The sequence below is a fragment of the Aptenodytes forsteri genome, unplaced genomic scaffold, assembly GCF_000699145.1.
Source record: "Aptenodytes forsteri isolate BGI_AS27 unplaced genomic scaffold, ASM69914v1 Scaffold258, whole genome shotgun sequence".
Classification (NCBI taxonomy): domain Eukaryota; kingdom Metazoa; phylum Chordata; class Aves; order Sphenisciformes; family Spheniscidae; genus Aptenodytes; species Aptenodytes forsteri.
In genome coordinates, this window is record NW_008795250.1 from 2,400,685 (window position 1) to 2,423,557 (window position 22,873).

General features: G+C 37.9%; 1 protein-coding gene across 1 annotated transcript in view; it reads right to left on the bottom strand.

Annotated features, from left to right (window-relative positions):
- Positions 1-22,873, bottom strand: part of NEO1 (neogenin 1) — a gene marked incomplete at its 5' end in the record, with an annotated part of 157,007 nt that overhangs the window by 103,774 nt on the left and 30,360 nt on the right. Inside the window, one exon of the mRNA XM_019471969.1 lies at positions 16,719-16,855. Coding sequence (XP_019327514.1) covers positions 16,719-16,855 — 137 coding nt within the window. The remainder of the gene's footprint in view (positions 1-16,718; positions 16,856-22,873) is intronic.

Genomic DNA, 22,873 nt, shown 5'->3' on the forward strand with positions numbered 1-22,873 from the left:
TGAACTGAGCATAATAAATAAATCATGGTACTACCCCCTGAATAAGAAAAAAACCCCCAAATATAGTACTATTTTATTGAGAAAATATTCAATGAAGTTTGTGCACTGCACAAGGCACCAATATCCTGTGGAGAAACAGCAGGAGAACACGTATTTTAAGATTTTCATAACTTCATCCCATAACAAGGAGGAAGGAGGAGGAGACAAATTAAAGACAGTTAGCCTTGAAATTTCTTATTTTTGAGTATTTGCCTGTGCAGCCTTCACAATGGGGCAGTGCATTTGCGCGCTGGAGCCTGAGAAGCTGGCAAAGGCCAAAAAGGGCAGAGATTTTAAGATAATTTCAAATATTAAACCGTTTGCTCCCTGAATACAGATTGCCTCAGGTCATTTGGGGAAAAAAACAAACTAGGTCTGCAAACAGTAAAAATAATTGATTGGATCCACTGCCCCACTAAGCCCCTCTCATCTTACTAAAGCGCGACGTGAACTTCCAACAGCACGCTACTGCAGGAACCAGGCATATCCCTACAGTAATTGCCCACTAGGAAAAATACTTTTTTTCTGATCAAGTAAAAAAAAAAAAAAAAAAAAAAAAGAGGGGGGGTTTATGCTTTTCCATTTTTTTGGGTTTGTAACGACACAAATTCTGTAGGCTGGCTTTACACATCAATTAAGAGTTATCCAATCGCTTTCATTTCCAGATCAATGAATGCAGGCCTATTTTCACATCAAAGTCCCTTCTAATTTACAAATCCCCAAAATAACCTAATGACAATCCACTTCAATAATAGCTTCCATATAAGGAACAAGCAAACAAGCTAAGACTCTGCAGTCTGAAAAGAAACAACTGAAAAGGATACAATAAAGGCCTATAAAATCATGTCTGGTGTAGCAGGGGAATAAGGACAGATTGCTTCAGCCTTTTCCCATGCAAGCTAGGAAAAGAAAAATCAAATAAAGTTAAGAGAGATTGGTTCAAAACAAACAAAAAGAAGGCGCTATTCCTCCCAGTGTCATGGGATGCTGCAAATACAAAAGGGGGGGGGGAGGAAGAGACAGGGACAGGAGCGGGAGACAGATTAATAGAAAAGAAATCTATTGAGGATCGCTGAATAATGTAGAAATTACATATAGCTCAGAAAATCTCCAATCTGCAAATGGCTGGAGAACGAGACATTACTCAAGGGAAGCAACAAATATTCTTGCCCTTTCCTTAAATTCTCTCAGCCATCTGTTTTTGGACAGTTAGGAACAAGATACCAAATACATGAGCCTGTTGCTTGGTCTAGCACAGCTACTGTTGTATTGCTGTGTTCACTTTGCTCACAAAAATATGCGCATAATAAAACTAAACTGTCACACACCTTTGTTTGCACAGTGTTATCGTTAAAATAATAGGACTTTAAATGCACGGCCACCCTCCGCCCTGACAGCAGACACTTGTTCAGCCCCCAGAGCCCCGTGACCAAAAGCCCCCATTCCTGTCCATCCCATGGGTTGCTCCACCACTTACTTCCCCCTTTCCTGGTCCCGTCTCAGCCACGCTCCTTTTCATCGAACCAAACAGGAGGACAACTCGGGCATCAGACCTGGTAGCGGCCACATCTTGCAATAGGAGGTTTAACATATATACACGATACTGATGAAAGCGTCAGCTGGGTAAGGTAAAGACTACGGTGCCTTGATCAGCAGATTTTTTAAGAGCTCTTCAAGTGGCATTACAGTAAACACACTCCCAAAGCACAGCCTGTGACTAAAGGGAACAGAGCCTTTCGCATCTTGGACCCTCTGCATCATATCTGAGCCGGTATGGCAAACCTTAAAAAGCATTTCACTGTGCTGAAAGAGCAAAAGTCTTACAAATTTAAATATGAGTTGTGTTAGAGGCAGGATGGATTTGGAATATCTTTCAACTTCTCTATGACTGAAGAGAAACACCACGCCACTACTACACTGTGCTGTATCAAAATACTATGTTCTGATTTCCCTTTAAAAATAATTTAAAAAATTGGATCCTAACAAATATGTAAAGATACAAAATAAACTTAAGGCAATCTTTGTAAACTGTATGATTAGCTGCACAAAAGCACATCTTCTAATTAATCTTTCAGCTTTCTAGAATTACTAAAGTTGGGATTTGGGGATGTGTTTCTCATCACACTGTAAGAATCAGTCTCCAGTTGGCAGCTTAAGTGAATATAGGGAAGTCTTGCTGCGTGTTACAGTGCTTTCCCCCTCTGGCAGGGGGCTAGCTGAGATGGCCACGACTTGCATGAAGTCCTCTACTAAGCCTGCAGTCTGTAGGTTTAAAATTAAACCAAAATAACTAAGTGCCTGGCTCTATTTCTGCGGTCTAAGGGGAAAAAAAAACCACCAAAAAAACCCAACCAACCAAAAGTAAAGCAGAAAGCCAGCATGATTTCAAAGCACAGTGATAAATTTGCCAGACTCTGTTGCCTTTACAGTTTGCTTATCTTGAAACACTACCCAGTACAAGAGTCATTGCCTTTCAGTTGTAGTAGCTCACAGGAAGCAACTGGAATTCAGGAAAACATCTCCATCAAGTTACTTTTTCTTGAATAAAATCCAGTAAGTTTTGGGTTCCTTAAGGTAGATAAATCAAGGCAGATATTATGGATAAGGAGCATATCTCAAATCCATCAAAGAAATTTTGTAAGTTTGCAATATTTTAGCAAACAGAAGTAGTAGACTGTGGAGCATTCACACAATACTGATACAAACTAGTTACCGTTAACATATTAGGAAAAGATGATATAAGTGTCTCAGTTACTCATATATCAACTTAGTAAATTAAACAGTGACCACTTTAACATAAATAAAGCACTAGAACCTCCCTAGAAAAAAGCTGGCATATAATTCTAAAGAGTATCTTATAACATTTAGTATTTTTTGTAAGGTGGTACAATAATGTACCACTATTTTAACAGAAAGGGAAGAGTGCTCTTCCAAATAAAGTTTCACATATCTGAGCTATTCTAGGCAAACAAAAAAATTAACACTCTTCCCCTTCATATGTAACATTTTTCTGCACTTTAAAGAAATTTCTCTTTTATTTAGAAAACAATAATTAACAATTATGATCCAATGTGAAACTAAAGAAACCAAGCTTAAGTTTTGCAAGAGAACCAGCTTAAGATTTGAAGTCACAATATTTTGCCCAAGTACTCAAACTACTGATTTAATGTTACTGTATGATTAATATGATGATACAGAGCTTTACTAACAGCAATATAGAGAAAACAGTCAATGGAAAGCACTTAAGAGGCTTCATAAAAGCTTTATTCCTTGTATTCTACTGCACTTACGTAAAATTTAGCTGGATTGTAAGCAAGTTAATAGGTTAATTGTTTAAATCCTCAGTTCTCTTGCTTGTAATCCTCTGAGTTGATGCCTATACTATTCCAGTTATAATCAAAAGAAGTAGCAGGGAGATTAGCAACTCTGAAAATCACTCATATAATGGTTAATCACACTAATGATAATTTAAGCAAATTAGTAGAGCAATAACCATGCAACGTTCAGATTAAGTATGTGACTGGAAGGAAATCTACAGTCAGTGCCAAGGATAGATACACTACAGTTCATGAAGCCTCAGAAGCCTGATCTTACATAACAAAACCTCCTTTTTCATCTCCACAAAGCCTCCAAGTGGTTATTTTTCCCTTCCCGCTCCACGCAAATTCTTGGATAGCTGTCCAAAACAAAGTTTCAACTGATTACATTTAAATCACAATGATTTGGGCCTTACGTTTTTTCCTGCATCAAAGCGAATGTAACAGGACAGTGCTCATGCACTCTATTTTTCTATTGTCTTCTCACTAGAACCACCTTCCTACGGTATGGTTTATTCTGTCTACGTGGCATTTCATGATGTGCTAGAGGGGAAGCAAACAGGCAAAAGATAAATGCTATAAATCAGAGCTATGTTATTGTTGACATTGTCAGTAAACAAAGTTATTAATTATGCATGTACTGGAAAAGCTGAAGAAAAATTATTTGCCCAAAAGGGATAGGAATGGCAAAATTGTATTTTAAAAATTTTCCCCAAAGCGTCACACACAGCTTATAGTAAAACATTCGCATTTACTAAAATGTATTTTTAACAGCATTGACTCAACTCTCAGAAGCTATGAACTGCTAAACTCATCTCAAAAGAGATTTTCAACTCCAGAAGACTGACATATTTTAAATTGCACTTCTAGCCTCTTTGCTTCATCTCCACATATAAAGCCTGCCTTCAGCTTCGCAAAAGACAGCACACAGACTTGTAAACGTGAAGCGCATCATCCATTTCATAAAAGATATTCCACTAGAATAAACAAAGAAAATTAATTTGAAGTTGGAGCTCCAAAATACTATTGGGCTTGATGAGTTACAGAGCATGAAGTGTGATTATTTTCGAAGGCTGCTAAAACTTTCCTATCTCCTTCCAGTACAATTCCACTCTGCAACATGCCTACACAAAAGACAGATTTGTCCTACTGAAGTGAACTGCTCCTGGTGTTTACAGATCCAGGTCTTTACTGATAAAAAGCACTTTTTGGGAAGATTTTGCAACTTACATGCCTGCCACCATTGCAGGCAATACATTTATTCTTTTAGAAAGAGAACTCTTCAGTAAGCCTACGTTCTGTGTATTAACTTACCAATGACAGTAAGCTTAGAGTAGCAATCCTGTAGGTTTATACTGGGCCTTTCAAGTATTGTAACTTACGATGAACACAAAAAACCCCCTTGTACTTAAGTTGTATTTACAAACAAAATACTTTACTGAAACTCAAACCATCTGATGTGAGTCAGAGGCACATAACCTGTGGAATGCCACTTCTAGAGCCACTTTGTAGAGCACACTGGTGCTTTGAATTACCATACAGTATAGCAATTTATGTCCTTACTTGTAAAATGCTTTGTTTAACACTATACTGAGGCTATACCTAACCTCCTAAGAATGCAAAAAAGCAAGACCATAGAAGAAAACTTTGAGTCAGCACTTGAAAACAAACAAGACTAGCAGAGCTGCCAGAAATCAGGACTGTTTAGAAAAATACTCAATATAAAAATATCCTTCTGCCATTTACTAACCACCAACTAGCCTGCTGTGAGCCCAGTTTCCTTCTATCGAATATTTGGGATCCTGTTCACATTTTGCTATAGGCCTCCTTCCAGCACCTTTCTGAAGGGAGAACCTCAGAAGTGCCAACGGAAGAGCGTATAACAACTTTATTATGCAGATCACACCTGCCTCAAAGGTCTTCACATCTACTACAAAACAGTGTGTTTAACTTAAATTGACGCCGTAACTAAAGAAGCTGTGTCTACTGGAGGAATCAAACTCCATGGTGTTTTTCTTTTAAATTATTCTCATCATGAAGAGAAAGTAACTGCAAGACTGTGCAGGGAATAAGTCACCTCAGAAAACAGCCCGCCTCCTTACAACAAATTACTGAATTGTTTCATCTTTAACTTTGGGATAAACTTCCCTGCCAAGGACTATAGTTTTTATAATGAGACATCTAGTAACTGCAATAATCTAGCTCCCATTAGAGAAATAAATTATCTGGTGGTACGAGAGTCAGCTTAACTATCATAAAAATTTAACTTGAAAGAAAGTGTATGTATACTTTATGGTATGGTCTCTCTCTAGAGACTTATTTAAGTAATGCATGGTGTTCTTCAGCATTTCCATTTTAACATCACCCTCGGATTTCATCACGAAATTTGGTGGTGCAAAAACAATGCAGCAGTCTCTGTTGAAATGGGGGAAAAAAAACCCCAACTTAAAACCCATAAATCCAAGAATCAAACTTAAAGCTTGATTCAACCAATTAAATATGGAAGGATGACCCTGATATATATAGAGAAATACTTGCCATTTAGGGCACAATTTCTATAAAAAGAGTTCTCACTTAAGAGGAAGAAGGCATTTTAATGAGCCTCTTAGTTCACACATTCAAATTTCTTGGAAGTCTTTGGCATATGCAACTTAAAAATTACTACTGAATCTTTCAGCTTTTATTTTTTAATTGAAATTTTAACTGTCATCTCTTTTTGATTGGGAATAAAACCAGTAATAAAACCCCTACAGTCTCTCTCTAGTTTATGATTATATCTACTATATCCTTCAATCCTTAACAAGTATTCAAGAGCACTTGGAACAATGAACCAGTTGGGCTATCCGACTGGCTTACCTTTCCTACATCACTGTATGAAAAACATGCGTCATTTATAATATCAGGTCAGCGGTGCAGAGGATGAACTTTCCACCCAGTATTAACTATTCCTCCTGCCTAACTCACAAGGAACCTAATGGTATGCTTCACACAGCGTACCATGTATATTCATGCATGACATACATGATGTGACAAAATTCATGGAATTAGAGCTTTTTGTTCCAAACAATCTAAAGGAAAACACATCACCCAGAGACAAGCTGAGACTAGGTATAGAAAACAGAGATGGCAGGCTTCACTGCATGTCTTCCCAAAATTAAAAAGTCATCTCAACAGTATTATTTCAGACGGGCATTTTAGTGCAAGGAAGCAGCATAATGAATGAAAATCTGGGAAAGGGAGTGGAAGACTCACTAACGCAGGACTGACTGCCCTGTACTGCAGCACACGTCTCTTCTAATTTGCAGTGTTACATACTTCATCATCACGTAACTGACTTCAGAACCAAGGCAGTAAATCTCGCTCCAAACTAAAAAGTACATTTTTAGTTTCCGCGTCACGTAAATCCTGCTCCAAACTAAAAAGTACATTTTTAGTTTGGAGACTAGACAAATATATCTAAATATGAAACTTAGGCAAAAACATGCATTTTCTGTAACTGATTGTCTAGGCCAAAGGTATTGATAGCAGCCTTAGCTTATTTTTTAAAAGCCATTCTGTGGGAGAAAGTATTTCTTTCCATAAAGCAGCAGCTGGTTCAAACCCCCGTTAATACGATCTTAATTTATTAGAAATTCTAGCCGAAAGAGAAACCAGCTTTTACAATTCCCTTAGTTCAATATCAGTTTCTACATTGTAGATACTTAAGACACTGCTGCTTAATTTAGTAACATTTTCATCATCCCCAAGGATTACTCAAGAACATTTACAAGGAAAACCATTTGTGTGAATTGTATGGGTTACTGGTAATTTGGTTTTGTCTTTCTTAATGGTTTTTTTTATATATATATATATGTAAAAAAAAAATAATCACAAAGTTTTTAAATTCAAAGTGAACCTTGTCTTCCTTGCACGTGCAGCTCTGGAGGCATTACCTCCCACCCCCCACGCAATTCAGTTATGGGCACTTAACCAAAAGGATCTAATCTTTGTCCTCAGTAACACTTAACCATTTGGGGCTGTTTTGCCATTATTTCAGTGCTACAAAAATCCATTTGAAAACTGCAACACCCACGTAACACAAAGAAAATTTTTCCAAATATAATCGAATTGTCTAGTGAATTACAGATGTTTCATGTAGAACAACCTCATGATTAATGGTTGTCAGGTACTCAGAAAAGGTACTCCTTTAAGAGAAAAAGCCCACCTTGCAGCACCATTATCTACAGACCCCTACGGCTCCACCTGCACTGCACTGTTACCACCGTTGGGTTGCTCCAGAGAGCTTGTCCCCAGGACGGTGTCCAAACCCAGGGAACCGCCACATCCACGGTCCTTCCTGCCGGTTAGCGGGAAGTCACCGCTGCTGGGAAGAGCATGTGCTGCGAGCTGATGCTTCTGGATGCAGCAGGGGCATGACATTCCCAGTCACAGCATGATCAAAGAGTGGGATCGATTTCAGGTTGACAAACACAGCCTTTCACATCCTGCGCCAGAAGCTCCAGAGAGACGGTACACCCATTTCCAGTTCCTCATCCTGGTCTGTCGGTGGGTGGATATCACGCTCTGATAGTTGAACATACCACACTCATACCTCTGCAGCACAGTTGAAACCAAAAAAACATCTGTTATTGTAATGAATGCCTAGTCTGTGAAGCCTCCACACCTCCTCATCGACCTGTGGATGGTCCATACCAGAGGGGATGCACCTCCACAAGGCACACACATAACCCTTGTCTTCTCTCTCGGGTTTCAATAACCACCCTGTACTTGCCCTCACCACAGGAGTTAGACTCTGCTCACATGCACAGCACGACGCACAGACAGCAGCTGTCTCTGCTCAACCCTGACCCCAGGTAAGGTCAGAAAACCATCCCAGCCCTAAGCTTCATGCAGTGTTTGCCCCCTTTGAACACTGAAAAAGAAGAGGAAGCAGCAGGGCAGAGATCATTGCTTGTGAAGGCTGCCCAACGCTTCTCGCTACAGCATTCAGTTTTCATTGTTCTTTAACACCACCACCGAATTCTAAACATTTGCACTGCTACAAGGGAATCCTCCTTCAAAATTCTAGCAAAGCTCATTCATCATTTTTGGAAATACGATTAAAGAAAACAAATTTTTGTACCCCTATTAAGAATCGTGGCAAGCTCTCCTCAACAAGCTTTATTCTCCTATGCTTCTGAAATATGGCAAGAACCGGACAAATGTTCCTCCTGGTCTTAGAAAAAAATCAAGACATTGCAAAAAAATTTACAGTGGTTCACCAGCTACAGGGGAAGGTTTAGAAAATGAGCAGCTACAAACAGAGGCAATCAGAGGTTCTGCTGAGCCCAAGTCCTGCATAATAGTAGTGGGCAACAGAAATCAGATCACAGTATCTTTAAACACAACAAAAGTGTGATGTTTTTCATCATGCAAAGAACGATTCATTTTTGTGGAAGTTTGCATTTAATATTAAAAATTAGGCATCTCATGTAGATGGGCATTTTTGGTCTCCAGGTAAAGCCTGAGCAAGTGATGTAGACTTAAAATAATGCTACAGTCTCCTTCCTCCTCCCCATTCCATGTGTGTTTCTGAATATTTGTTTATAACTTTCTCAGTAGTAACATTACCCTTGAACATGAATGTGACGGAGACAAACATTACTCAAAAAGTATCTATATTCATATTTGGTTGAATTAACAGGTAAACTATACAACCCCATAAACGTTAAACTATGCTTAAGAAGAGCAGCAAGGACTATTAGAAAGTCTTTTCCATTAATACAGTGAAGTGCAATGGCACTGACCAAAAGCACAGTGAATTCAGCTTATACACCTTCCCCACATCAGACTCCTCTGACTTACTGCATTTCTTTCGTATCACTACGGAACAAAGATCATTAATGGAAGTCACATTACAGTTTCACGGGAAAGAAATAACATGTACGAAGCTGAGGTATTCTTTTTACTATTAACAGCTTCCCCCAACCAGAGTAGTTCCGAAATAACCAGAAAAAAACCAATACTTCATCCCAAGTAGCAGCCTTTGACAACGTCAGGTTTAGTGCAGTATCTTCTGAATCTATAATTGAAGTGCAGCCTATTATCAAGATACAGCACTGAGCTTAATTAGAAACAGAAATCAATAAAGATAATCTAGAAGGTATGAGAAAGGTTTTAGCAATTTTCAGTGTTGGTTCAAATTTCTTCCCTAGAATTGTTTCCAATAATAATGAAAGCTTAATGCAAAAATAAGTCACCCAGACATATTATTCTGTTGCTACAGGATTTAATGCGCTTTTCAAACATCTACAATTTCCTGAGAAGGATGGCATTATCTCTTATCAAAGCGTCTGCCACAGATGAAGACCTGGCCAGATGCACTTTTGGAAGACGGTCTAAGACTATGTTAAGGCTCTTCCTTCTACGGCTGTTTTGGTTTGATCTTAAAGAAAGTCTTAACAAGTCTAACTCAGGCTGGTTAGTAACTAAAACTGAATAAAACTGCTCTTTGTGCAAGACAAGGAAACTAAACAGACAGGACTGAGTGCTCCCTCTCTGCAACCTCACCAGGAAATAAGGCAACTGTGACTGATAGATTATAATGATGCAACAACAGAGTCAGCCTGTTTCCTATGCAGTAAGTTTAGAAACGGTTCTTTTTCAACTAATTTTTGAGATGTTTAAAAAAATGTTTAAGATGAGATGTTTGAACTAAAGCTACAGGGACAGGGCCGCGCATATTGACTTACCTCATGCTTCTGGTACATTTTCACCTTATTTTAATGATGGGAGGGGAGCTATTTGACCGAAGTCCTGTTTCTCAATAATAGTGTAATGGGGAGCCATTTTTCAACTATTTTTAAAGCCTCGTCAATAGCTTCAGACTATATTGTTCCCAAGTATAAACAACAGTAATTAAACCCATAAATAAAAATAGAACAAAATTAATGTATCAATAGCAGCATAATCACAACTAGTTTTTAAGCCAAGATCTTCAAATACAAAAACTTAAAATAATTACCTGCCGTCAATGACCAAAGTGTTGTCTGTACTAGAAACACCCATTACACCAACAGCAAATAGAACGGCTAAATGAAAAGTGAAGCAGAACAACCACAACGGCTACAGATCGCTTCTCAGAAAGCCTGACCGAAGCACGCTTTCACAGATTTCTGAAAGCTAACTTTCTTTCCTCTTTTGGGTGCGCCAAACCTTGCTCCAAGTGCTAGAGACCCTAAATTTCACCATCTCAGGCAGTTTTGCATGCGACAATGCATTAGGTATGCTACACTGACAGAGGAATGTTTCGGCTGGTATAGTCTAGATCCCAACCACCTACGGTTCTGCTGTGTCCTAATAACATCATCTTTTCAAATCTGATTTGTGTCACTGACTATTAATTTAAAGCCTATCGGCTAGACAAAATATAGACTTTATCTAACTTTCTTTTATTATCCAAATTACTATCCAGCCCTTGCACAGAAAGCACACAAAAAAAACCCTTTTCTTACACTGCAGGACCAACATTGCAATATATGTATTTTTTGCTAGAATAACTATTTTCCATTAGCATAAGGCTTTTCAGCTGTACTGAAAATATTTCCAGCATTTCCTTTCAAAGCACAAAAATGATAATTCTATCAAAACACTTCTGCATTTGTTTCTTCCATACAATTTGCTCTGGCAGCACAAATTAGGTAGCGATCAGCCTATTGCCCTGCGCCACCTCTAATTTATCACTACAGATACCCAAAATAAACCTTTCCTCCAATTTTATTTTTAATTTTAGTACATTAACACAGCAAGGCATTGAATGCATGGTATTTAAGATATGCTATCAGATGCTGAATGCTGTCCTAGATGACTCAAGAGCCAACTTTCTGCAATTTCAAAACACATTGAAAGGTACTAACATAGACAACAAAAAAAGAGCAATTCTGACTCTTCTCACACAAATGCAGCGATTCATTTATTTTAAAGACTTCAGACCTGCCATCTCTAAAATTGAGAAAATGAAAAAGGAATTTTTTTTGGTTTATTATTTTCTGGTTCAGTATTAACTGCAGTAAATATTTCAACCAAAAGAGAAAACTCCCTCTAAACTCATTATCTACAACATAAGTACCAAGACAGGCGACAGGAAGCTCATGCAGTGATCTAACTCGCGTCACAGTATTTGCAGAAATCCCAGGGGCACTGGGCACAGTAATAAATTTGAAATATTTCCCAGATGAAGAATGAACTTGTAACCTTCTCAGTATTTAACTGCCACTATGGCTCTTCCAGGCCGCAGGTTTTAGACTGAACAGAAGCCAGCTGACTACATTGTAAATACATTTACTACTTGTTTCCCCAGCTTTTCTTTCATCACTTTCCACTCTTATCTAACGGAAATACTACAGATTCTTTCATTGCTGATGAGAGCAAAACAAATTTTTCCAGTGCTCTCCATTCATTACACGTGTTGTAAATAAATCTGGTACCCAGCATCATGCCTCCCGCTGACAGCAAGGGGAAGGAACACTGTCAACACAGCTCACAGAAATTCGACTTTGTACCAAAGATTTTCAGAAACCAAATTACTGCCTCCCTTCACGGGAAGTAACCTACCCCTGCAAAGGTACTTTCAAGGTGCTTGGCCTGAGACCATGATGACATACGCTTCTTGCATCCAAGATTAACTCAAGGAAAAGTGAGTAAGTACAAAGCTGTACATACATTTTATCCATTCGATATTTGTCCCTAAAGACTATCTCAAATGTGGATGGGATTCAGAAATGTTAAGCTTTAGGGGCTGAGACTATCTCAGCCGCAGACCTTCCTCCAGGACATTTCATGTTCTCTTCCATATTCAAACCACCTCTCAAATGCGCAAGTCAAAAATTTGGTGCGTGACACATGGGTCCATGAAATCCCCAATTTGCACACACAACTAGAAACTTTTATTTTCTGTAACTCGGATGCAGAGCAGTCTTGTGAGTTTGCTTCAGGGTATCTCCTCACTTTGTGGCAACGTGCATCTTCCCATTTTCAAGAAGAAGGCCTGAAAATTGTGCTTCCAACAGATCCATCGCTGAGCTGTTCAGGCAGTTGCTCCCTAACCCATTTCGGTCAAAATGATCTAAGATAGCTTCAATCAGCCTAAAAAAAGTCTGGTTTAAGTTAACTAAAGTGCCTCAGAGCTCACAAAAAGCAGCTGAGCAAATAGATGACAGAGGGGCTGTGGGGAAGAGGGATGCGGAGACAGCGCTCACCTTTCCAGCGGGCACAGCCACACTGAGAAAAGGGCAGGAACCGCGTTCATGTCACTCAGCAGCACATACAGAATTAATTCCAGGCAGTTGATATAAGCTACATCAAAAACCATCGTCTTCCAAGACATACTTTAGATTTTTAGTATTTTGAATTCCCTGTGCATTTCTCAAAAAATCCCTTTGTACCATATCAAAGAATAACCAGGTTTAACAAAGGGTTGAAATTCAAAGATGTTTCACAAGTAAAGGTACAAAGGATGTTACTAATGACGAAAACAGGTATTCATTTATGATTCTTTCTTTTGTCCTCCTCAAAAATAAACAACATACTCTTTCTTCTCTCCAAACCCACCTAGAATTTAAATGATTTCTCAACTAAAAACACTTTCAATACCACTATTCACTTTCACCAGCAGTGAAATACTATTTTTTCCTCTATTCTCAGGGCCTGTACTGCATACCTTTTTCATATTCTTAGAGCAGTCTTCAACAAAATAATCCATTAATTTTCCATCATCCTCTGAATAAAAGGAAAGTCTCATTACCCTAGCTCCCAGATACACATTGTAGATAAAGAGACTGAGGAAACAAATTTGTGTAGTATCCTTTGGGACCCTTAAGTACCTTTCTAGTCAAAGCCATTTTTCCAGATTCAGTCTTTATGCGATATATGTAGGGAAATTAAATCCAATAATTTTTTAAAACCAAACATTAGGGCAATAGAAGGCTCCTCTAACACTTTTTTTTTTTTTAAAAAATGACACAGGGTAGCCTGTTCCAACAGACTACTTCCAGGTATGTGAAACAGATGATATCTTTAAGTGTCACCAATAGGATGTGAGTAAACTCCATTAGTTTAAGGTAACATTTAACTGAATTGAAAATGGTGCCAAATTTAACAGGAAAAAAAAAAAACCCATGAACTCCCAGGGTTGATCACTTTATATGCTTGTATGCAGTTGGAAATAAGCTTTCTTCAATTATCTCCCATGTACCTTACACAAACACACAAGCAGCACAGCAAAATGTACCTATTCCTTGCCAGCTGAGCACTGCACAACTTCAGTGTGAGGGGCTTCTCGGTAGCCTACGCTTTAATGATGAAGGTCAGCAATTTCGTCCTTACTGCCACGGAAGGACGGGTACTCAGGTAATCAGTCCAAAGCAGCGGACGCATGGCAGCTTGCTGCCAGTGGTACCACATCAAAGAGAAAGCGCGTTAGCTTCCAGGTCTTTATATCCTTGTTAAAGAATATAGAAAAGCTGGTCTTGGAGCAAAGTAACATTTAAGGAGCATTCTTTTTATTCTGTGCACAATTTAAGCTTACAACCGGACAAAGCGGGTTGTTTCTAACTACCTGCAAATTTCAGTCAATCCGTACCTGGCACTGCAGGGGAAATCTCAGTTAAGAGGCATCAAAAGGAATGCCATTTCACTTTAACTGTCCTAACGCTGTCAAACAATGCCATCTTACCCACACTTAAGTAGAGATTTACAAATTTCTCACTGGATTGCCATCGTGAAATGTTAATAGAAGGAAAAAAAGATTGACTGCCTTAGTGCAACCTCTAGTACGCTACTGAAGTCTCCAAACAAAAAATCCCAGGTGCTTCAGGAAAGAGATGCAGAAAAATAGATGAGACAAGGGAATTCAATACCCCAAAAATGGATTTCTTGTATGAACTTCTGCCAGGCTAATTTCTAAGAATAACAGAAGCAGCTTAAATTAAGCAAAATCATGCAGTTATTAGGAGGGAAGAGATGACAATTTTTCTAGTCTAGAAGAAAATGATACAGTGATCAGATAACAGTTACTCAAACTATTCAACCCTTCACCAAATTATAGTAATGCAGAAATACAATTACTCTCTACAGCGACCTCTCAAAGGAAAGTAGAATTAAGATTAGAACTAAGAAGTAAAATCAGAAATGCAACTTTCCAAAATGCATTCTGTATGACCCTTAGTATATTTTAATACTCAAGCGTTAAAAGAAATCTTTTTTTTGTGCCAGGCATGTAAGAAAAATTCAGCATCAAAGAACTGGCAGAACATATTCTAAATCTTTACAACCAAATAAAGAAATCATTTACATTAGTTTAGATAAGGAGCAAAAAAGAGTTCTCAAGATCACTTTCATCCCCCAAGTGACCTTGCTGTATATCCTACATTAAGGCTATAATCTCAGTCTTATCTATTACTTGCTTAGCTTAATTGCATCATATCATTAATAATATTAATTTCCGCCATTGCCCATAAAACTCAAAGCCTCATGCCAATTCTGTAAAATATATAGGTTGGAACTGAATTAAACACAGCACACAGCGAGTTGTGCAAAACCATCATAAAATGCTATGAAGCATCAAGCATGTAAGTAAGACAGAGCACCTATCTTTACTCTTTTGGCCCAAGAAACAAGGGAAGAAAAACACGGGGGGGTTTTCTGCACAATCAGAATTTGTTGGCTTTCAAAATGCTTTGAGTCAAGGTAGAGCTATATTGCGTTTGAACAGGCCTCACAGGGAATGCATTTTTCAGATATTCTTCCCCAACTTTTAAAGAAGGGCAGAGCTAGCTAAAATGCTTCTGTACCAGTAACCTACAGAAAGCAAAAGACATGCTCAGAAAGCTGGTCCCAAGACCAGTGGGGAATAAAATGCAAGGTGAAGCTTAAGTTACAGGTAGCAGGTAACAGCTAACACTGCAAAGCGAGCACTGACAACGCAGTCTCAGGAGAATATTCCCCCTGATGTGTTCGTTAACAAGGTGCAGAATTTGTTTACGTTCAGTTTCACATAGACATGGTTAAATACAGCTGTGACATAAAGCAGAAAAGCTGCGGATGCCAGTATAAACCTTCTCTCCTACCCCACTTCCTAAAGAGGAAGACTTTAGCTGTTCAATACTGAGCAACTCTTGTTGTCCCTTCTTAATATATATAATTTTTTAAAACCCAACTGACCTTCTCTAGCTCTTCTATACCAGAAACGTAGCCATATTTCAGAAGTTCCAGGTAAGACACGTAAAATGTACCACCTTAAATATATATGCCGTCAGTACTAAAATTTGTCAGACTTTCATACATTGTGTCGATAAAGAAGTAAGAACTCTGCTAACATGCCTTTACATAACATTTCATAGTATAAGAATAGTTATCGCACAATGTAAAACAATACTTTTTTTTTTTTGGTCATAAAGGTTTCACCTATAGATAAGCCTTCCTTTATGGTTGTTCAGTGATTAAATCCATCCCGTCAGACATACTTAAGACAAACTTTCTAGTACCACAACCCATTGTAAAACAAGTCAGTTAAGCTCTTACAAGGATACTGCATATATGAACCACCCTTACATGCCATTAAATTCTAGCTGAAGAATATTAAACCAATATTAAGATCTAATTCGTAAAAAAAGAAGGATCTCCTCATAAAATGTAAGAAAGGTGAAGAAGTCAAACTTCTACCTTTTTATTCCTGCTCCTTAACAAGTCTACTTTATTCGCACAGGTTACATAAGTAAGCTGTTTTTAAAACAAAGTTATCAACATTTCAGCACTCTTTCTAGTAAAAATAGCTTTCAAGAGTAAGCAAGACAGTTATACACACAATAAATCAGGGTATTACTAAATAAGTATCTCAGCTTTTATCTTCTGTCAAGCTCCTTGAAAACAACAGCATATTTAAGAATTATGAAAAATACTTTATGTATGTCCTTTTCAATGAAGACCTAAGTAGTAGTAGTAGCACTATAGGTCAATTTTCAGATGTGATTAGCCACACTGTGACCTTTGTCCTCCTTTAGAAAAGTATATGGCATTGACTATATTTAATATTACATGAGCACATACAGCAGTTTTTAACCATGCTCAAGATGCACTATATAAGCAAATTCCTCATTTGAATATTTATGACATTATAAGCAGTTTGTGAATAAGAACAGAGTAACACATAACACAATATAACAATTGTTGGGGGTATTTGGGGGCGGGGGTTGTGGGGTTGTTTGTTTTCTTTTTTTAAAACAGGGCACAAAAAACCAACAGGGTCTTTAATTGACTGCACAATAAAACTCTTGTGAAGAGTCATCTGGAGATCCGTTCTCTCTGAAAATTAAATATTCGACCTACCTTGAACTGTAAGTTCTGCTTGAGCTTCAATCGTCTCATTTCCGTTATCCGCTATGCAGGTATACGTCCCAGCGTCCTCTTCCGTAACATCACTGATCTCCAGACTGCCTCCCGCAAGCAGAAGAAATCTTTCATAGCTGTGCAAAACAGAACATACGGGTGATCTGATGGACGCATTGACTTAAATAAAGTGTTACCAGAGAAGCACACACAAGCCCTCTTCCTGAAATGTCCACATAAACTGAAGGAGTGTTTACTTATAATATTCCTGGGTGCCATTTACAAGAAGCCATGTTAGAGATGAATTTTTAACTAACAAATTCTGTACTTCAGCTTCACATTTAAAGTTAAGTTCAACTAGATCAATTCCACAGGAGTAGCTCATCTTTCTGCACCTTCTGCTTCAGTTCTCTGCAATTAATTGTGACCCAAGGTATTTAGACAATAGCAACTAAAACGTAAGAAAAATGAAATAACACAACCACATCATAAAAAAACCCCAACCAAAACCATTTTGCAGATACAGCTGGAATGACTTCTTGCTTGAAAAGTTAAGTGAACTATAACACACCAGACTTATGCCTGTACAACATAAGGAACAGCAATGTATATTGTATAAGGTATAGTAATTGAATTTTTGTAAAAAGATAGCCACTTCAGTAAGATGTAAGCTTTCAGAATAAGATACAGGTTAAAAAAATTTCAAAAGACAAATTCAACAAGTTGGCAAAGTTTCAGTACAGAATTTTCTCCCTCTGACTTGTAAAGGGTGGGGGGAGGGTTTATAAGTCAGCTCTTACAAACTATCTGCTTTTTATGCTAAATGTAGTACTAAATGTAGTATTTTATGCTCCATGTAGTACCCTCAGCGCTCTTCTCCCATTGCAACCATCATTCCCCTTTTTGTGATACAAATTTGTACAAGAGTTTTCCAAGATTCATCACTCCAAGTGTCCACAATAAAATGCCAGTAAAATTACCAAATACCCCAAGCCGAGACAACAAATCGTGACTGGATGCTGATCCGGAACCATTCTTATTTGCAGTTGAAAAAAAAAAAAAAGAGAGAGTCTACCTGATGGCTTCCTTTCTGGCATTATCAAGCAATGGCTTAGTGGGCAGGAATGGACTGAATTCTTTCAAAATAAGAACTGAATAGCATATTACGACAATTAACTTTTTTGGTCTCTACGGAGTGGCCAATGTACAAAAATCAACCTAATTGCTTTCTCCATTTGAAATTTTACTAGAATTATGTTAGTGGAACCAATGCTCTTACCTGGTTGCAAAGGTAAATTGTTAGGACACAAAGACTTTTGACTCACCTAACTAATTACCACATTAATATTGATTTATGATACTACTATAGTTGTTGATCAAATTTCTGATTCAATACATTTAAAAGCAGAGCAAACAAAATCATTATTGGAATTAAGTGAAAGAAACCAGTCTTAAAAGCAGCCAGGGAGATGTCCTATCCAGGTATACGGTAAGGAAAGGCACCCTGTTTCCATGATCTAGTAACAGGAGGACTACAAAAAGTTTGTTTTGTAAGAAGCGTAGGGAATTTGAGTGAAGATAGAAGTAAGTTTGAAGAAAAAGTATTAGGAGCTTTAAAAAGAGAAATGCCTGAAGAAATAGTAGGAGAATATGTGGACAGCACTGCAAACAGGTTCTAGCTAAGAGGAAAATAGCAAGAAGTTTGTCATTAAGCTCTGGTTTTGGAACTGCTTGACAGTGGTTCAAGAACAGAAAGTAAGAAGATGAGAAGATACATCTCAGATTATTTTAATATGCATTTTATTGTCATTGCAGTCAAAAAAGGCAGAAGCCTCCTATCATGGATCAGATGAAAAACTAACACGTAGAAAAAAAAAATAGGAGCTTTAGTGGTAATCAAAGACAGGAGATGGATCATCCTTCGCTATCTCGAGCAAGAAAAATCTGTACAAAGGAGATGTGAACAAGAGCTGCCAAAACTGTATCACTTTTTTTCCCCTCTTCTCCCACTTTCTTGTATTCTATTTGCCTGTATTCTATCCAGGTAAATTCATCAGATTTAAACCACACAACCACCAAGGCAAATCTGACCATCTAAGAAAGTTCTAAGACCATCTAAAAATCTAAGGAAACGCTGCTCTTCCCGATTCTTGAACCTCTTTGTCCGCATCTGGACACTGACAGCCCACGAACACAGAAGAGCTTGCCACCTTCTTGTATTCTATTTGCCTGTATTCTATCCAGGTAAATTCATCAGATTTAAACCACACAACCACCAAGGCAAATCTGACCATCTAAGAAAGTTCTAAGACCATCTAAAAATCTAAGGAAACGCTGCTCTTCCCGATTCTTGAACCTCTTTGTCCGCATCTGGACACTGACAGCCCACGAACACAGAAGAGCTTTCCAAACATTGTCAAGGTGAACAGAAACAATGCCACCAAAACTTATTTGTGAGAATGGCATGTTAGACATGTTAAGGATGCACTAAAACCAAGCCTAAAGAAAAATAAATGAGTAAGACAAGTCTGAACCTTGACACATCCATATATGCAGTTTTGTATCTTCTTTTATTATGTAAAATAGCTTCTTTGATTATTTGTTCTAGCATTCGTGGCCCATTAAATTCATCTGAGTAGCATATAATCTGCTGAAGGCTAAAATGGAAGCAGAAAGAAACGGAGCCAGTTGGTAAATGTGCTAAATCTATCGGTGACAGGATACAAAACAAGGGAGGCTCTGCAGAAAGAACTGACTGGGTGCGAGAAGCTGAGACTAACAAAATTGCAAAGGAATGATAAAAAGCTATACAGACTGTTAGTGTAATTTTGATGACATATAGTGCCTTTTTCCGGCTATCCACCAACTTCCATGGTTATCCAGCTAAAAGCAACATGTGCCTTCCGATGCTCATTTTCCCATAGCCAGCCTCTGGAAAAGTGAAGCAAGGTGTGCCTGGTGAGGCAGCAGACTGCGATGGTTACTAACCAGCGATTAAGATGTTACGAAAACTATGAAAAAAAAAAAAATGACTAGATCTTGTCACATTAGGCAACAAAAGTTTGTCATAGAGGATCTCACAAACTACTCGCAACATGGTGGCATTTACATGAATTCTCCTTTTTGCTAAGAAACAAGGTTATACGGTTTTCAGCCATCTAAATTGCGTGCTGTACTTTTATTCCCTTTAGGTTTTCTCAAGGAAAATAATCAGAGTTGAGTCCGGAGTTTACCAATATGTGATCCAATACAAGTTCACCTCTGTTAAAAGCATGGAAGAAAACAATTAATCTGTCAGACTCCTTGGTGATTCCTTCTGTATGCATTAGCTGTGGAAGAATTCTGGACTTAAAGCAAAACTGCTTTTGTAATAAAGTAAAAACATCTTAATTCTGTAAAGGAAATGAAGCATTTCCACAAAAGAGTGAAGCAATCAGATTTCAGACGCTGGAGACAAAGCATCAGCTTAATATAAAAGTGGTAACATAATTTAAAGTGTCATTAAAAACAACGAAGATTGATCATTCAAATGTCAGAACAGCAAAATCAAATTCAAGCCTTTTATATGCATTCCATACAGCCCTCGGTTACACACTCATAATATACAATTACTTGAGCTACTTTGGATACCTAACTCACACGCTTTTTTTTATGTTCATTATCACCAAATAGAGTGAGCCTTTATTAATTTATTGTATTCAAACAGCCAGTTATACCCTGAGGTTTTGGATTTTTTTCCTCTTTTACATTACTATTCCCAAAACATCTTATAATCTATTTGCAGCCTTGGTAAAGTACAGCAGATAAAATTAGCCAGTAAATTAGATTATTTTCTGGAATCTACTACCAGAAAAATCTCCATAATTACACTGCTATGTTTAACCTTTACTGAGCCAGGCAAGTGTAATTCACTTAATACAAATCGCTCAGAGTGCCTGGCAAACAATAATATGTAATAATTAAAAAATCACACATTCATGCAAAGTATTAAGGAAAAAACCCTGCATTAAGAATATGTATGCAATCATACAATTAAAGACTTCATTTGAACGCGTACAGTAACAGCATAAAAATTGATGCCGCACATGCAACCTCAGCTTTATAATCTCCTCACTTTAGAAAATTATTAACCATACAACCATGTTGTAGTTTTCTGTAGGCGTTTTTCAACGACATAAAATTTTGCTAAATTGAACAGCCCAATAACACCAAAGAGTTAGCTGCACTTCAATAACCTTATTAAAATATAATGCTACTGTTCAGGGTCCTTTCAACTTAACCATCTCATTTACTGTAACTTTTTAAAGAATTTCTTGCAGTGCATGCATTTGTATTTTTTTCCATGTAAGTGTCCAAATATAAATCAAGTTACACAATATACGCTGTTTGAGCACACACTGGAGAGCTATCAAAGCAGAAGAACATCTTCCAAACATTTAAAACTCAGTGCTTGTCTCCCAAGCTCTGAAAATCCATCTTGGCAGCCACCTCACCTGAAACGTCACTTTTCAACTTCAGAATCATCAAAAGCACAAAATTACTCCTGCATTTGCTAACAAACAGACCCTCACACGCAGTAGGATCCTTAGCCAGACATGACGTTTTTCAAAAACAAAATTTATGAAAGGCTTAAAATTGGCAAAATCTGAGAAACTATTCAACCTGTATGTAACATTTCCATCATATCCTTTTGTATCAGGTAATATTGACAATAAGGCAGATTTTACTTCAGAAAGTTTTCTGTAAAGGACATAAGATTTTTTCAAATAGCTTTATACTTCAGTGGCTTTTCCTACTGCCTTCCACTTCTCTCAGTGTTTTCTACATTCCTGGCAGAGATGTTACTCTTTCTGAGTTTATGGAGGAAATCCAGCTGAAAAATCGCGTTGCTGAACCACACGTATGATGGGGTGGGTGTGCAGTTAGTTGCAGTGCCAATCCTAAACTAAAGAGCTACGAGCAGTACACCCTGTATCACAAGATTATACAAACACGAACACATACAATGGGTTTATTTCTTCTGCTTTGGTCTGAGTCTAGAGGCTCGCTTCATCTTTTGAAGCTCTAGTTTGGAGCTACAAGCGCCAGCACCGTAAATCTCAACCTAGAACAGGGTTTAGCCTCTTCCTTTCTTTTCAAACAATGTAGTTTTGAGAAAATTATTATGTATCATGAAGATTATTAGCCTGACCAGTAAGCCAATTCAATGAAAGGCTTTCATGACAAGTCAAATGTTTTTCCCAGTGACGGGTTATCGGGTTCAATTTTCAACTTTGTGACTTTTTTCTCTCTGAAACGGTGAATTCAGTAAGAAAGGCCTCAAAGGAGCAGCCCGAAGCCAGACAGCAATGCCTAGAGAAGGGCAGACGGATGGCGCAAGCATACAGAGACCCTTCCTCCAAGCAGTCTCTTACTCTTCAGCTTCTGAGGACTGAGACTTCCCCAAGTCCTGGGTGGAACCTGGGTATTTCATAGTCTTTGGTGGACTTCTTTACGAGGAACCAAAAAGTCAACAGTCTAACTATCACACTTATTTCTTTAAAATCTTTACATTACCAAGTTCTGAAGGGATTCCTTGAATTTGTAACAGTTTTACTACAATGGAAACTGTTAGCGTTGCATTAACTTCACCGGTTTGTCACTCAACACTCAAAGCTTCCTTCGCTTTCACTCAAGTTAGTTTGGAAAATATTTTATCACAGCAAACTAATTTCACAATATATTGCATTACAGGCTGCTTGTTTGAACAAGTGCCAAGGCTGCCATCATTAACGTTTACTCATATTTATCCATTAACATAAATCTTATTGCAGTCTTCAACAAATACTCCATCAAAATTAAACACTTTCCCTTTTTTCAGATCCTATTACATTTAATTCCAAAACCCCACCACTCCCAATCCTTAAAAATAATCTATTTTTCCTATAAATACAGGCTCCTACACATATTCTCCTTAGCAATACAGCTTGAAAGGAAAACATTTAATTTTGTATTAGATTAATTGCCACAGTTAAAAAGACAAAGAGTAAAAATAAGGTTGCGTGCCCAAACCATTTAACAAGGGGTAAAAATTAGGGACATCCCTGACCATGCTATCTGAGTTTTGTTTCCTAGCCCCATACATACACACACAGAGAGACGTGTATCAATATATG